The 15,903-nt window shown below is 41.8% G+C and overlaps 1 protein-coding gene across 2 annotated transcripts in view; it reads right to left on the bottom strand.

Annotated features, from left to right (window-relative positions):
• The window catches only part of camsap2b (calmodulin regulated spectrin-associated protein family, member 2b), a 35,830-nt gene that overhangs the window by 7,301 nt on the left and 12,626 nt on the right, over nt 1-15,903 (bottom strand). For both annotated transcript variants that reach the window (XM_051397316.1, XM_051397308.1), the window contains exons 3-11: nt 14,087-14,266; nt 12,907-12,993; nt 5,993-6,134; nt 4,675-4,814; nt 2,890-2,980; nt 2,656-2,760; nt 1,963-2,032; nt 1,572-1,844; nt 82-805 (exon numbers count right to left, since the gene is read on the bottom strand). In XM_051397316.1, the coding sequence (XP_051253276.1) occupies nt 82-805; nt 1,572-1,844; nt 1,963-2,032; nt 2,656-2,760; nt 2,890-2,980; nt 4,675-4,814; nt 5,993-6,134; nt 12,907-12,993; nt 14,087-14,266 (1,812 nt within the window). The remainder of the gene's footprint in view (nt 1-81; nt 806-1,571; nt 1,845-1,962; nt 2,033-2,655; nt 2,761-2,889; nt 2,981-4,674; nt 4,815-5,992; nt 6,135-12,906; nt 12,994-14,086; nt 14,267-15,903) is intronic.

Raw genomic sequence — 15,903 nt, forward strand, 5'->3', positions numbered from 1 at the left:
CTCATCGCATTTCTGCCTCTGCAACCAAAGTAGATTTTAAATAAAAGGGAGGGAATGAGAGACACACCATACAACACAAACCTGAGAAGAAATGCTTTTTGTGGGGTGTGTATACGGCACGTTGAGATCTGAACTCTCTGGTGTGGTTCCTCCACTACTCCGTCCCTCCAGCTTCCTGAACTTCTGCTCTGCAAAGCTCGTCATTCGGACCATGCCGCCTCCAGAGCCTCCAGACGACGAGGTGGGGCTGGCTGTGTGGGATCTGGGGAGTGTGGGAGCTGAACTGGGACAGGGGCTGCTCCTGTCACCTCCATCTACCCTCTCACCCTCAGGGTTAGCATCACTGACCCCTTTCTGTCCTCCTTCCCTGTTTCTCTCCCTCTCCGGCCGTTCAGACAGGGGGCACGACCGGGTCATGGCATCGCAGTCTGGGTCTATGTCTGAATAGTCTCTCAGAGAGGAGGAGTCTTCATCTAAGCTCTGGATGTCCTCTGTCCTCACATGGATGCCCGTGTCAACTTCATCAGTGGACACAGAGTTGGGGTCGTGGTCATTCAGCCGAGCCTTAGCCGAACCTGGGTCATCTCCTTCACCTTGGGCCCCTGGAGGGTCCGAAGGCTCCCCGCTGTGGAGAAAGAATCCATTGTCTCCATCGCCTAGGCTTGCATGGGGCCTTTCAGTGTCGTGGATAATCTTCAGGGCCTCCTCAATGCTTGGAGGAGTTGATGGGCTGATGTGCCCGCTGTGGTTGCCATGGTGATCGCTGGGGCTGTGGTCGCTGTCTGTGAGGACTCCATTTGAGTACCTAGGGACAGGTTTGTATAAATTAAGTGATGGTTATTTTAAGTAATAGTCAGCTTTGGGGGATTTTTACTTCACTTATCCAGAGTCAGATAAACTACTGGATGCCCATCTTGTTTGTGTGTCTCTTTATACAGTTTTGATATATTTTCAACTGTAAGATTAGCTCTGCTTAGCTTGATTCATTTACAGCAGATGAATTCAGCATTTAACCACTGTGCAAAATATTAGGTGTCTCAAAGGGGCCTAAAATACCTTAAATAACACATAGATAAAGAAAAACTTAAAAACCTACATACCGTAAAACTTCTAATAATAGCCCGGGCGTTTATTTGCTTAAATCAGTGAAAATCAAAACGACTTAAAACTTGCTCAAGCAAGAATCATCACCTGGTGGGTTTTAAGAGGTTTTATACATCAAGATAATTTCTATAAAATCCCTCTATTGGAGACCTGCGTTTATTTGTCAAAACGTGTAGCCATACAAGGCTTTTAGAAGAGACTTGCGTCTATTAGGGACCCTGCTTTTATTGGAAGTTTTATGGTAAATAAAAATTCTACTTTCCAACATATCTCACATAGCTGAGAACATATAGAACATAGCTTCACAAAGAGTTATAAAAAGCCACATATTAATTTATCTCATGTATGAATAATCCACCAATCCCCAACAACAAAACTATCCATTTAAAATGATTTAAGTGTAATTTAGAGGATAGAGGATACTAATGTTTTTAAAAATCACAAACTAGCATTTCCCTCTGCCTTACCTGCTTTGGTTCTTGACTGAGAATGTGTTGTTCCTCCCCAGGGGTTTGTGGGAGGTGAAGTCCTCCTCCTCCTCTGGTATGTGTCTGCTTTGACCGTTTACATTGACGGGCATGAGGGACAGGTGGCGCTTAATGCCCCCTCGAGATGCAAAGTGAACTTTGAAGCCAAGACCATCACTGCTGGCAGAGCGGGTCATACCGCGGAGGGAGGGAGCTTCGCAAGGCGGGTCTCCGTCCAGAGGAATCTCAAAGGAGATTCCACGAGAGGAGGAGCTGAGGGAGGAAGGACATGTATTGTCAGTTTAATAGGAAAACAACAGACCACTTCACATTTGTAAGTCAATGAATGTTGTAGGCTCTAGCAGGGCAACTGTGGAGTTAAGATACTAACCGTTTCTCTTTGGGCCAAGTTCCAATGCAGCCATCCACGTAGGACATGGAGGTAGATCTCTTCATTATACCTGTTACAGATACAGAGATGTTTGATTTATCAGTCAACAACAAATGTTGCAGTGGAGTGCTTTGGTTTCAGGAGCTGTGCACTTACACATGTACACAGAGTACCTGGCCCAGATTTTCTAAGCTATTCTGAAGATCTGAATCATCCAACCCACACCACAGCTTCTGGCTATTTATTCCTGGTTAGATTTTTCCTAGATTAATTATACTGTATAATTAATAACAGCATTTTTTCTAAGTATAGGGCTCAAATGCAATAGGAGAGTAGAATAATTGCTGCTTGGCTGTAAATCAGCCACTAGAGGGCCACTGGTTTCAAAACAAAACACATCCACACATAATTCCAGTTCCCTGTATTCATGCCCCAGGAAACTGCTAATAGTAGTGATTATATCTTTTTCTTTTTAAAACACCACAAAAGTATATATGGGCAAATTTAAAAAAGCAGAAGACCAACAAGAAACATAAAAGTGATACCGAAGCACCAGTTGTCATCTCCACCTGCATAATCAATGTGTGTGTGAGCAATTTTAAAATAACTAAGCCATTGCCTTGGTGGACACATACTGTATCTATATTTATCTGAACAGATTTGTGACATCCCCGATTGATAACGGATATTTACCCTCTGCAGGGATGTGCTCTGGGCTGTCAGGTCTGTCTGCATAGCTCTGTTTGACTGGACTGGACACAGGAGCCATATTTCTACAGGATGATACAGGCTCGCAGGCTGCAGAGGGACATATGACAACCACTCAACATTCAACTGCAACCTTGAGTTAGTTATTAGAGTTAATAAAAGCACAACATGGTCAAATTAATAACAGCATGCTGATATTATTGTGAAGTTGTACTGTACCGTTTGGGTTGAAGACTCTGGGCTGTACAAATGAAGGTTTAACCACTTCAAACCACCAGAAAAGTTCAGCCATAAACACCAGGTAATTACTCTGCAAAACCACACACACAAACACACACACACACACACAAACACACACACACACACACACAACACACACATTTGTGGTTAATGTTGCTGTCGTGTAAGTAGTTATTTATTAATGTTATTAGCACAACATTTCTCTCTTTGCTCCTTCCACCCATGTCTCAGTTAAGATGTTATGTAAGCGACAATCACAATATTATACAGAATTTTCATAGATCAATGAGGTCACGGCCTGCCAGCTGTTGCTAGGTAACAGGCTCAGGTGTTGTGTAGTTGAATATCAGTACATGTTTCATTGTCTAAGTGGTTTAATGTCATACGCCTCGTGAAAACTGCCAAAAACACCATCTGGAGTTCAGTTTAACTATGTCACATATGCACAAGTGGATGCACAAAGCAGCGAGTGAGTAAGGATAAATGCATCATGTTATAAACAGAAAGTCTCTGGAGGCCTGTACAGATGATTTCATATGTAGGAAACCTTTTGGCTAACACACACAGACCTTACTTTCCAGAAGGAATAGAAAGACAAGAACAAAAAACAAGCTGGGATTTTCCTGTTCTTTCCTATAAACTGGTTCTTCGTTTTAGACACAGCAGAGTCAAGTTCTTAATAGCCTAAACAACATTTCTCCTTGTGTTATATATTAAATAAATAGCCACATGCACACACACACTAGTTAAGATTCAGTGGGCAGTGAGTCCGCGGTGAATGGGCATTGCGCCAGTGTCTTTAACTGCTCTTCACGACCATTTTCTCTCCTCCTTTGCCTGCTTGGACAACTGTAGTACTATAAAGTCAAAAACACACTCACTATAAACAATGTAGTGACTGGGAGAGGAAGAGACAAATACAGAGCAAATAATTTACAAGTGTGAAAACCGTCTGCTGTGTTGTTTTGAAGAATGGAAAATCCTGGTCAGCTCGGCCCGTGACTTGAATCTGAATGTTTCTACCCACGCTCTCCGCATACTATTTACCCACACTGGCTATGCTGTATCTAAGGTCCGGATAGCACAGAGATGCTCTTAAAGCTGTACAGTAAGGCTTTCATTAATCAGAAACAAATGTGTGTGAAACGGGGAGATCTAAGCCTGAGGACCGACTGAATCAGCAGTGGTGGTCTCTTAAGTTCACACATACTATTATTTGATAAAAAACAGAAGGGATGTGGAAGGGGAGAGAACAAGAGAGGCAGGCAGAGATGGGTCTGGGTTCTGAATCTCCTCGGAGCAGAATCTGTCCTCTGTCTGAGTGGGGGGGGGGGGTATTTGGCCCCTAGTCTGTACTAGAAAAGCACCAACACACACACACACACACACACACACACACACACATCATATTCATTAAATCTGGCAGCCAAGCTATACTCACTGTAGCAAAATGATCTTTATATCCCTGCTAATACATCCACATGCACACACACACACACACACACAAACACACACACACACACACACACACACACCACACAACAACCCCTGCAAGAACTAAGTCTGCTTACACACACCAAACTTTTTCCTTGCATGACTCATTTTTGCCTATTTGTAATTTCCAGCTCTAACTCTCCTCATTCCCCAAAACACTTTTCTTTTCTCTCTTTCCTTAACTCAATCCTCATTATAAAAATAGCATCTTTCCACATCCTCCACACACATTTCTCATGTATTCATATACTTTAATGCCTGCATTCCTACCTTTATGGATGCATGTGCATAGAGCATGTCCTCCAGGCTGAAGTGGCAGCAGTGGTTGAGGTTGTTCCTGCAGAACTCCTGCACCAGCTGGAGGTTGTACAGACTGTCAGCCAAAGACATGGTCTCCTTGAGGCAGATATCTGCACAGCCAGGGGAGGGGTCAGGCACACACACAACGGAGGGGGCGATAGCAAAGGCCAAGCAGGAAGGCGAGGAAAAGATAAGGCATAGTTTATGTTTAAAAAAAGAACAGATGAGAGGAAAATTACCCTACTTTTCCCACTACTGTTTGTGCCATGCAGGAGCAGTAGCTGATTTTAATCCCTCCAATTCCTTGAAACAATTCATGACACAAGTTTTCAAACTGCCTTCAACTCCTTCTGGATGAATCATCAGGATTTTTATCCCCTGACGTTAGTGGAAGGCCAGCCCATGCATGTAAATAATATCGAACAAGTTCAGGGACAAAACATGATGTCATTCTTTACTTTACTGTACCTTTTTATTACTTTCAGACTAAATAAAGCTGCCAGCAAGCAGAACTAAATTAAGTTTAACTCGCTTCCACATCTGGCCCACATGTGTATGAGCTCCCTGTGAACTACATTCAATCCCGAGAGTCTCAGAGCAATGACACAAGAGTTGTTTATCTTTGAAATAGCAGCCAGATCCTCCTCTAACGGTTCTCCGTCACATACCCCTCGTGACCAATCACAACCCAACCCAGGGCATTTTTGGAAATGAGGGCGCGGGCGAGCTGAGAGGAAACAAGTCTTTGTTTCTCTTTGTCTCTTGCACTCATTTTCCTTGTTTGTCCTGAATCCTGTCTGCCTAGCAGTGTCCTTATTGGGGTCAATAACCTGAACAGGATCCTCCATTTATATCATTAAATGAAACAACAGCAAGCCAAAACAGGTCCTTTATCACTTTACTGTGTTGTTCTTTGAGATTAGGATTAGAGTTTAAGCAACTGAAAACTATAAAACATTTCCTAGAAAACTATCAGTTTGATTTTTATTTAATTTACTTACATTCTTATATATTAATATGGCAAAAATCCCTCATAAAACCACACTAATATATAATAAGTACACTCTTTGTTTGAAGCTCCCTCTTCAAATGTATGGTTATAGTTAGAGCAGTGAGAGCAGAAAAGAGCATCCTTTGTGCTGGGACGGAACCTCATTGTGGTTAGCTCATTGTATGCTATTTGAATGACACTGAACTGACTTTAGTCTGTTTACTGTAAGATTTATTAAAAGGGGGTGTGGCTAGTGAGGTCAGGTAGGTGTGGTTACAGATTGAGGGTTGGTCCCACCTTCCAGTCTGATGGCCTGTGAGCAGTAGAAGTGCAGCAGGGTGGTCAGGGCACAGCCGTCTGTGTTGTCCTTCAGCAGGTTCTCCACCAGGGGGAGCGATGGTGCGCTCCTCTGCTGAGCATGCTCCTTCCTGTAGCGAGCCTGAAACCATGGCAACAGCACAAAGACATCACCTATATGTGTCATCGGTGTGGATGTGTACAGTTGGCTCTCTGAGTTGGCGCAGACACACTTTTATCTGCATGCACCAGTGCGCACACACAACTCAATCACACCCACTCACAGACAAATAGGTGTTAATTTGAGGAATTTCAAGCATAGGGTGGGCTTCAAGCACAATTTAAATAATGCAGATTAAACTGATCATGCAAATAATCAGACACAACATCTAGAATTAGATAGTCATCTTATATATAAATGGATAAAAAAAGATGCAATCATAGCACTACTTTGCTCCCCTTTGATTTCTTGTGAGGAGTAGTTAGTTCTCTAGAAGGTGAAGGGGAACAAAATGCATGTAGCAAATTAATTGTTATCAGCTTCATACATCTGAGGGGGGGAATTATATAATCTTCCACTGTGCTATAGCAGACAATGCATGTAATTTAAATGTTAATAATAATATGCATTAGCACATCTGTCAAGGTTTTTTGAACGCCTCTCTGGGCCCGTAAAAACCACAGAGACAAAATTACTACATATATCTTCAGGTCACTCCCAGTTTGCCCATAAACACACAATGAGTGGTGTCACATATGCATTTTACAAGCAAAATAATGGAAGCTTTAATCACAGTGGCTCTGACTTTCTGACAGCCTCTCAGTTTGTGCATCAAGCTCTGGGGAACAAAATGTCGTCCATCGTTCATTTTGGTTTGTACAAAGAGGTAACACAGTACGTCTGTGACAGCAGCCAACTTAAACCCATTCAACAGGAGAAAAGCGCAACTTGCCCCTTGTTTTCAATGCATGACACAGACAACATGCCATATCAAACAAGGGAATGGGATGTCAACTGGGGCAGTGGCTTTAGTTTCTGATATGTTTATCAGTGTTACAAATGATACATTCTGGATATTTATATGATCATGCTACAGGACTGTGTTTGCTCTACCAGGTAGAGTTTCTATCACTCTGAGGGTGATGTAGTGTAAAATGACTACTATATCAGTTAATCAGATTCCTAGGAATGTGGAGACAAGGGCTGGGGGAAAGGAGAGGGTGGGAGTGGTCTGACCAATGCATGATGGGGCTCAGGGCCACATGCAATGACAAGATACTTTGGGGGGAAATGTGAATGGGTGTATCCTTGCAGGTTTGGGTTAGACAGAGAGGAGGTAGATGGTGGTGGTTGGAGAAGAGGAGTTCTTCAGAATGGATGGACTTACAGGTACTAATCTCCAGTACCATTTGCTAGGAGACTTGATGGTGGATGATGATTGGACAACAACAGGAGAGAGTGGGAGAGGCGTTAGGCCAACAGCAAGCAAAACGTTTTGCTACTTGGAGTATGGGGGACAAACCCTCTCCTGACACTAGAAAGAACTCCTACAGTGCATGTTATACCTCTGCAAAAGCTGAACAATATTCAAAATCTGGCATATTCTAAAAACATTTTTAATATACTGTATCTGGATCTGTATGAAAATACACTGAGAGACAATACTTGGATCGATCTGACAGAGTAGTTGTGGTAGTTGTTTAGTTTTCTCACTCACTTAAATTTGCCAGAAAATAACTTAACTTCGTACATTACATTACAAACAAAGAGCTGTGTCTTCCCTCCCAATTAAAGATTAACACAGAAGGTGCTTTCCTTAAACTCAAGTCTTTTATAATCACCCAACCACTAAAAGTCATTTAGAGAATTGCCCTTAAATCATCACATAGGAGCAATACAAATGGGCTTTGTCTTCAGTCTAGCAACAGTCTAAATCACATCACAAACACAGCCCTTCCTCTAAGTGGGTCCATTAACTTACCTGTTTCTGTATTTAATGGTTGTGTCACAGAGATCTTTGACTTTTGGTTAAGTTCCTCTCTCTCTGATAAGGCTCTACTACAGTTACACAGTTTGCTCTGAAAGTCTCAGATATTACATTATAATCTCTTTTGAAATATAAACAAGACACTAGGCTATGCTAGCGCCTCTGTGAGGCTGTACTTTGGGATAACCACTAACATCAAAACGCTCAAATATGCTCAACAACAATGCCAATATGCTGATGTTCAGCAGGTATAATGTTCACCATCTTAGTTTAGCTCATTAGCATGCTAGCATTTGCTAATAGCACTAAAACATAAAATATACAGATGTGGAATGGGAGTTTTATAGTATATTTATAGTAAGTAAGTATTGGAGAAAAATAAATGGTGCTAGAGGAAAACTAAGGGAGTCCCCAAAGTCTACAGTCCCAGAATCCTTTGGGGAACACAAATATCTGCACAAAATGTCATAGCAATCCATCCAATTATTGGATCTATCGTCATTGAGGTATTTCAGCAGGGACCAAAGCATTGGACCAACATTGCTATCCATAGAGCTACTCTGCTGAATAAATAAAATATATAAAATACAGATTTCATTTCACAAGTTCAGGGATGTCCATGCAAAATGTTCTAAGACTAAAACTTTCCAGTGAGTCACTGTTCAGACATGTTCACAAGCCTGTTCCATAGCACAGATTGTTTTTCAATTAAATTATATGCAGTAAAATAGCAAGAACATTCAAAACAATCTGTCTTATACTGTTAGGAAACCCTTTGCAAAACGTGGATCTGCACTAAAAGGTAATTACTAATTTCTTGGCCTCTGTCTAAACATTCCACAAAATTTTATTGAAATCTGTTGAAAAGTTTTTGAGATATGTTGCAATCTAATGAACAGATAAAAAAACAGGACCTAACCTCCATGATAGATGTAACAAAAGCTACAAAGAATTTTATGAGTGTAGGAGCTCCTGATTAATTAACACATCTGTTGTTCTGACTTTCCACTCAGTCTTATGCAAGTAAAACACCTATGTTAAGCACAAACACAGAATCCACACACAAAAATGCTGAGCATTGAGTCACAAGACCAGAGTTAAAGATTTTTCACACCGTCCCAGAATAGACAAGATCTACTGAGAAGTGTCTTGTACTCATCCATTAGTGTGTGTGTGTGTGTGTGTGTGTGTGTGTGTGTGTGTGTGTGTGTGTGTGTGTGTGTGTGTGTTCGCGTAGGCATGTGTGTGTGTGTGCGTATGTGTGAAATTATCTCCCGAGTTTGTACTAGTCAGTGAATAGACTTCTGTTGAAGCTGATAATGCAGAGAGGGAGCTGTGTGATGGAGCATGGAGTAGGAAAGCAGCTGACTGACACTGAGTGCTCAGAGTCTTCCTCACACTCTTTAAAAAGAACCCTCTTCTTCCCTCACTGTAACTGGTTGCCTTTGACAAAGTGGGTCTATGTGAGTCAGTTTGGGATATGTCACATACCCTATGTGTATTATCAGCTTACAGTTGGTCACTCTCACCACACCAACACAAAAACAGACAATGAGAGAAGATTTGCCAAGAAACTCCTACAGCAGATAAAAGCTCCTCCTAAACTTCTGAACATCCTGCAGCTCTTTAAGGTGACTCTGCTCCATATGAGGGAGCAGGGACACACTCGCCGCCATGAGGCATTTTATTCGCTGTTGTATGTAAACAGTTGAATCTATGATAAGGTGTTTTTGGTCAGCTTGCAATGTGTGGCAAATGTCAGTCTGTCCACCACTTTGGTTTAGTCTGAAATATCTCAAGAACTATTGGATGGATTGCTATTAAATATTTTTCATGGACAGGGGATGAATCTCACTCACTGCCTGATTTTTCCTATAGCACCTCTATGAGGTCGAAATTTGGTTTTGAGTGAAATGTCTCCACAACCATTGGATGGATTTCTATGAAATTAAGGGTACAGAAAATCACATCCCATCAGGATGATTTTTTAAAAAACTTTGGTAATACCAAGACTTTTCATCTTGCACCATCATCAGGTTACATTTTCAGTTTGTCCAACACTTTAGTTTATGACAAAATACCTATAAAACATACTGACACCTCCATCACAAACACTTAGCACTAATGTAGAAAATGTTAACACGCTAACAGGATGGTAAACATAAACATTACTGCTATCAGCATGTTAGCACTGTCACTGTGAGCATGTTGCCATGCTAGCGTAAGTACAATTTCACTAGACTCTTAAGCTGTGTTTCTGACCAGTACCAGCACCTTTTACTCCCAGGAACCATTGTTGTCTGTTTCCACTGCGGCCTAAAGACCCACGAAAATTAGGCAAATTGGCCCAGTAATGTTTAAAAAACGACAACTGTTTTTACTTGTTATTTTGGCAGGCAACTATACAATTACAATGCTTTGCTTTACTTTCTGTAACCGTTGGCGTGTGAAACCAAAATGAACAAAAAAATTGTTTAACAGCTGCAAATGTTTAAATATGGTAGCTGAAATAACTGCGAGTACTCGACCAATCAGATATGTTTAGTTCCATCCCCAAAGTTGTACTTTTCTAAAGTACACCCCCCCCTGAGCAGATACTTAATTTAGATCCTGGTCCCTGGGGTGGGAACACACTGAGTTGCTCCAAAGGTTCCTTAGTGCCCGGGGAAAGTTCCTGAGGTGGAAATGCCGTTTGTTGACTCAAGACAAAGGTTAGCTGAAGCTATCTTTGTTAACACACACGTTTACTCCATGGCAGTACTATCTGGTATTTACATTTTCAGAGTTTCAATCAGAGTTTACATCAGAGTTTACCTCTTTGAGTTGGTATTGAGTTGCATGCAGGAAGTTTACCTACTGATTCCCATTAGTTGAAAAGAGTGACATATTGTTTATTTTCCATCTTTTAACCTCTTGTCACTGCTGCAGAACACCGACCTGAGGCAAAGGTCGTGACCTGATAAGGCACAGTGCAGTAGCTTCATGGTTAAGCGGGTAAAGAGGACGGTAGCTGACTGCTGTATCCATGTGAACTGACTCGTTGTGTCACATGGACCTTACATAACTACGAGGCCTGCAGGATGACAACACTGTCTCTGTCTGTCACTGACTCTCTTTTGCTACAGCTGACAAAGTTCCTGAGTGTCTCTCTCCATGTCCTCCACCCTGGTCTCATTTGTCCCGTTCCCCTCTCTCTGATTATTCCTCCTCACTTTTCTTCTCTCTCTGTCTGTCACCCTTTCTCTCTTCCTCCGCCCCGCACATTTCTTTGTCTCCTCGAACAGCAGTGTCGCGACTCTTGCCAACATTTTCCTGCAGCTGGTCTGAGACTGAGCTCATCTGTTCCTCTGATTTACAGAGCTCTGTGTACTACGCTCTCTCTGTGTGTGTGTACATATCATGTGTGTCATGTGTGCGTTGTGTGAATGGAGACATGTGCTAATGCTTACAAGTAGGAAATATCTGAAATCTAATATTGACAGATGGGAGACAAAATAAAAAGTATGAGAAGCAGGACATAAAACTTAAAATAAAAGCAAATTAGATTAAGGCATTAAACGAATAGTTCAACATTTTGGGATATATACTTGTTTGCTTTCTTGCCAAGAATTATATGAGAAGATTGATGCTCATATACAGAGCTGGAGCCACCAAATTAACTTACCTTAGTCCCCTGGCTCTGTCCGAAGTTCAAACCTCCCAACACCTCAAAGCTCACTTATCAACATGCTGTATCTCTCTTTGTTTAATTCATATACAAGCCAAAATGTAAAAACAACAATTTGAGGGATGCGTTGTGTATTTATTTACTGACAAACAACAGACATCTGCCTGTGTAGCATCTCTGCTGGTTGCTTGGTGATGACAAGACTCAGGGAAGTCAGTTGTTCCCCAAGTAATACTAATCCCTTTAAAGCCACAATTGTTGTTTTAACACTGCTCTTGTTGAGGGAAATGAGAGATACAACCTGTTACTTAGTGAACTTTAGAGATGCTAGGTATATTTTCAATCTCTGGACAGACCAAGGATAACTGTTTACCCCTGATCCCGGTCTTTCTGCTAAGCTAAGCTAATATTCTCCTGGCTCTAGCTCTGTACTTATCCCACAGATATGAGAGTGTGGTATCAATCTTCTTCCATTTAACTCTTAGCAGGGAAGCAAATGAGTACAGTGATGTCATCACTGTAATTTGTGATTTTGGGGCTTAGGTACTGGGGTTATTTGTAAGCAAACAATAGCTGGGTGCAGTGACAGTAACTCTCTCTAAAACCACAAATTGTCCTTTTTACATTCCAGTTGGTGTGCAGATTGAATAAAGGGGATATTAAGTGTCAGTGAGATTTGGTGCTGCTAGGAAGATTTATTTATTTATTTTTTACTTAAAACACAGACAAAATGTTGTCCTTTAAACACCCTGTTATTTGGATGACAAATGAGAGTTTGCGTGAGAATAAATGGTAAATGGTAAACGGACCTGTACTTGTATAGCGCCTTTCTAGTCTTCCGACCACTCAAAGCGCTTTTACACTACGTGGCACATTCGCCCTTTCACACACATTCACTCAGTGATGGCAAAGCCCACTGAACAGAAACTAACTCATTCATACACATTCACACACCAATGCACAGCATCGGGAGCAATTTGGGGTTCAGTATCTTGCTCAAGGATACTTCGACATGTGGCACCAGGAGCTGGGGATTGAACCAACAACCTTCCAATTAGGGGACGACCCGCTCTAACTCTGCGCCACAGCCGCCCAGTGTGTGTGGTGTGTGTGTGTGTGTGTGTGTGTGTGTGTGTGTGTGTGTGTGTGTGTGTGTGTGTGTGTGTGTGTGTGTGTTCGTTCTTACTTTCTGTGTGTGTGTGTGTGTGTGTGTGTGTGTGTGTGTGTGTGTGTGTGTGTGTGTGTGTGTGTGTTCTTACTTTCTGTGTTGTTGCATTTGAGTCCTGGAAGGAAGCCTCTCTCAGCTTTTGCTCTTCGACAAGGATGTCCCTCAGGTGTTCATTCACCTGGAGAGAGAGAGAGAGAGAGAGAGAGAGAGAGAGAGAGAGAGAGAGATGAAGGTCAAATTTCAGACTAGCATTTTGTGCACACTGAGAGACTGAATGGTGAGTCTGTTGGAGAGAGGAGGAACTTGAACATGAAACAGAGGCTCCACACATCAAACAAAAAACTTTTCACCACCACTGCCCATTAGCCACTGATGCTAAATGTTATTGAAACTTAATATACAGCACTCAGCTGTCTTCCAACACAACGTAGAAAGAACTTGAAAGATTACTATAATGATAGTTTTTCTCTTTTTACAAAAAAAACCTTTTTTATGATTACTGCTCTGTCTTCAAAGGCTGTGTACAAACACTGATGTAACATTTTGTCCTGAGGATGCACAAGGTCACATCAGCCAGTCCCAACATGGCGTGCTATGTCTCAGAGCAATACAGAGAGACACAGGTTTTTTTTTCTAATGTGTGTGTCTGTAAATAAATCCTACATTGTTATCATCTTGCCTTCGGACAGGAAAATGAGCAGCAAGCACATGAGCTTGTTCAGCAAGGAATGTTAGTGATCATTGTACGTTTAATTGATTAATTCATGCCATGCTGGAACTTTCATTATTTTAAACAAAGTAAAATGAGGTCATGGTCGTGTTTTGAGGCAAAAAGTCTCCTGCAAGGTCAGTGAAAGCAACTTCAAGTGATTAAATAATCTGTAAGATAATGGAATAAAACTAAAGATGCAATCACAGAGACTTAACTACTGCCCTCTTAAAATCTTACAGCCCAATCGAGGTCTGACTTTACTCTCCCAATTCTCCCAAGTTATCTCTTGATAATCTCTGACATGATTACATATGGTTGGTGCCAGGTCTTCATCTAGCGAACATATTAGATCTTGAACCAGCAGTGGAGGAATTGAGCGCTGACACACTTTCCACCACCTTTCGTGTCTTCTATATCCGGAGTCAAACAAAGAACTGTGTGTCCTCCGTTGTAAAAGGCTCAAGTATTTGTACAATTGTTATCCCTCTAAAATGAGAGAGCACATGTCCTTGCGGTTGGCTTTGTGTGCACACGAACACGCTCCTGTGTGTATGTGTACCTTGTTGATCCAGGTGATGATTGCATCCTCGGTATCATAAGGCAGCTCCTGGATGTGTCCGTCACTATGTGAGGGTTCAGCGGAGGAGTACCTGTTGATGCAGGACATCACCCTCTCCACACTCACCATCTCCACAGTATACGCCATCATCAGGGTATCTATGAGCGCCAGGTGGGAACTCTGTGGAGAGATACAGCAGCGTTGTAAGGGTTGCCATTTACTCTCCCACTTCTTTCCAAAAGCAACAAACTGACAACTAAAGGCCTAACTTTATATTTTCATGTTAGTGCGTCTCTGCTTCTGCAGTGTTTTTGAAGTGCAAAGTTGCCAAAAATGGTTGAAACAAATGGTTTCATTCAAGAAAAAAATACTCTTATATATAACTCTTGTAAGCAAAGGGCCACAGGTGGGACTCAAACCCCCTGCAGCAAAGACTCAGCCTTGGTACACGGGCCTCCAGCTCTACAAGGAGAGCTACCATCGCGCCCTGAGCAGGGGTTCTAAAAGAAAAATACGTAGCAACCTATAATGAAGGGAAATTCTTGGTGCACTGGAGGGAAATCAGAAGCATTACCTAAAGGATCAAAGTTGGGAAACATGATGTTACATAATGTGAATAGAATTTTGTCTATAATCAGATTTTGCCATGTGATGTTTCTTCAATTTTAAAACAGTAAAAAGATTACAGAAAATTAAGGGGGGACAGAGGAACAATATGCAACAAAGGTATCCAGCTGTACTCAAACTGGGGACTCGGTGGGCTTGAGGAGGTTTGATACATCCAAATAATTTCTATAAAATCCAGACCAGGCCTCTAATGGAGACCTGCATATATTTGTCAAAACATGTAGCCGCATCAGGACCTGCATCTATTTGGGATCCTGCTTGTATTTATTTAACAGTATATGTTATAATACAGGGTTTTACCCATATTGTCCACTATTAAAGACAAACAGCCTGCAATCTTCTTCTCACACCTCCTTGGTTTCCCATGGTGTCACACTAACTTAAATCTGTGTGGATTTGTGTTTATTAACTTCATCCAGAGCTCAGTAAAGCCATCATGCTTCAGACCTCTTGTTTTTGTCGTTATGTCACCTGAGGAAGTTTTGTGGATACCAGGAAGAATCAAAGTATGTTATCACCAACTCAGCCCCTCTTGCCACCTGACAGCTGAAAGCACTTTACACACTTATAAGTCTTTACAGAACTACTTTCATACTGCACACATGACCTAATGACGAGTCCTTCACTATATGTGAGTGTTTTTAACCGCCATCAACACCTACACAAAGCTTGACATTCTCCTGGCCTTTCTAATCCCATTCCAGGCCGGTCAGACCAACAGACCTCCCCTTCCCTTTCCTGTCACACCACAGGTCCACTCAAAAACATTTATGCACTGTGTGTGTACTTGCGTGTGCTTGTTGCTTACCTAAACATCTCTCTTCAAGTCCAAGCTGACTGAACAAACTCCTTAAGTCAGGTGCTCCATGATCCAGGAGACTCAAACCAACAGACACAAACAAGCACAGACTTCTATTCATAACCGCCTCGTGTAACGGCCAGTGTGACCAAGTGTTTCCCCAAGAAACCAACAAGTGATCCAGCGCTACGACTCCGTACTGCCACTGGTGCTCAACGTCAGCACCACATGTTCTTCTGCCAGTCAAAACAGACAGCGTGTACAGAAGAAACATGGCTGTTAGAAACAAACTCCTCATGAAAATAAGTGCTGAGAAACTTATATAAACTGGAGTGTCAGCTGATGTCAGCATATGTCATTCATCCATCTTGAATCATGTCAGTTAAAAAGA

Source organism: Dicentrarchus labrax, unplaced genomic scaffold, assembly GCF_905237075.1.
Source record: "Dicentrarchus labrax unplaced genomic scaffold, dlabrax2021, whole genome shotgun sequence".
Taxonomy (NCBI): Eukaryota; Metazoa; Chordata; class Actinopteri; family Moronidae; genus Dicentrarchus; species Dicentrarchus labrax.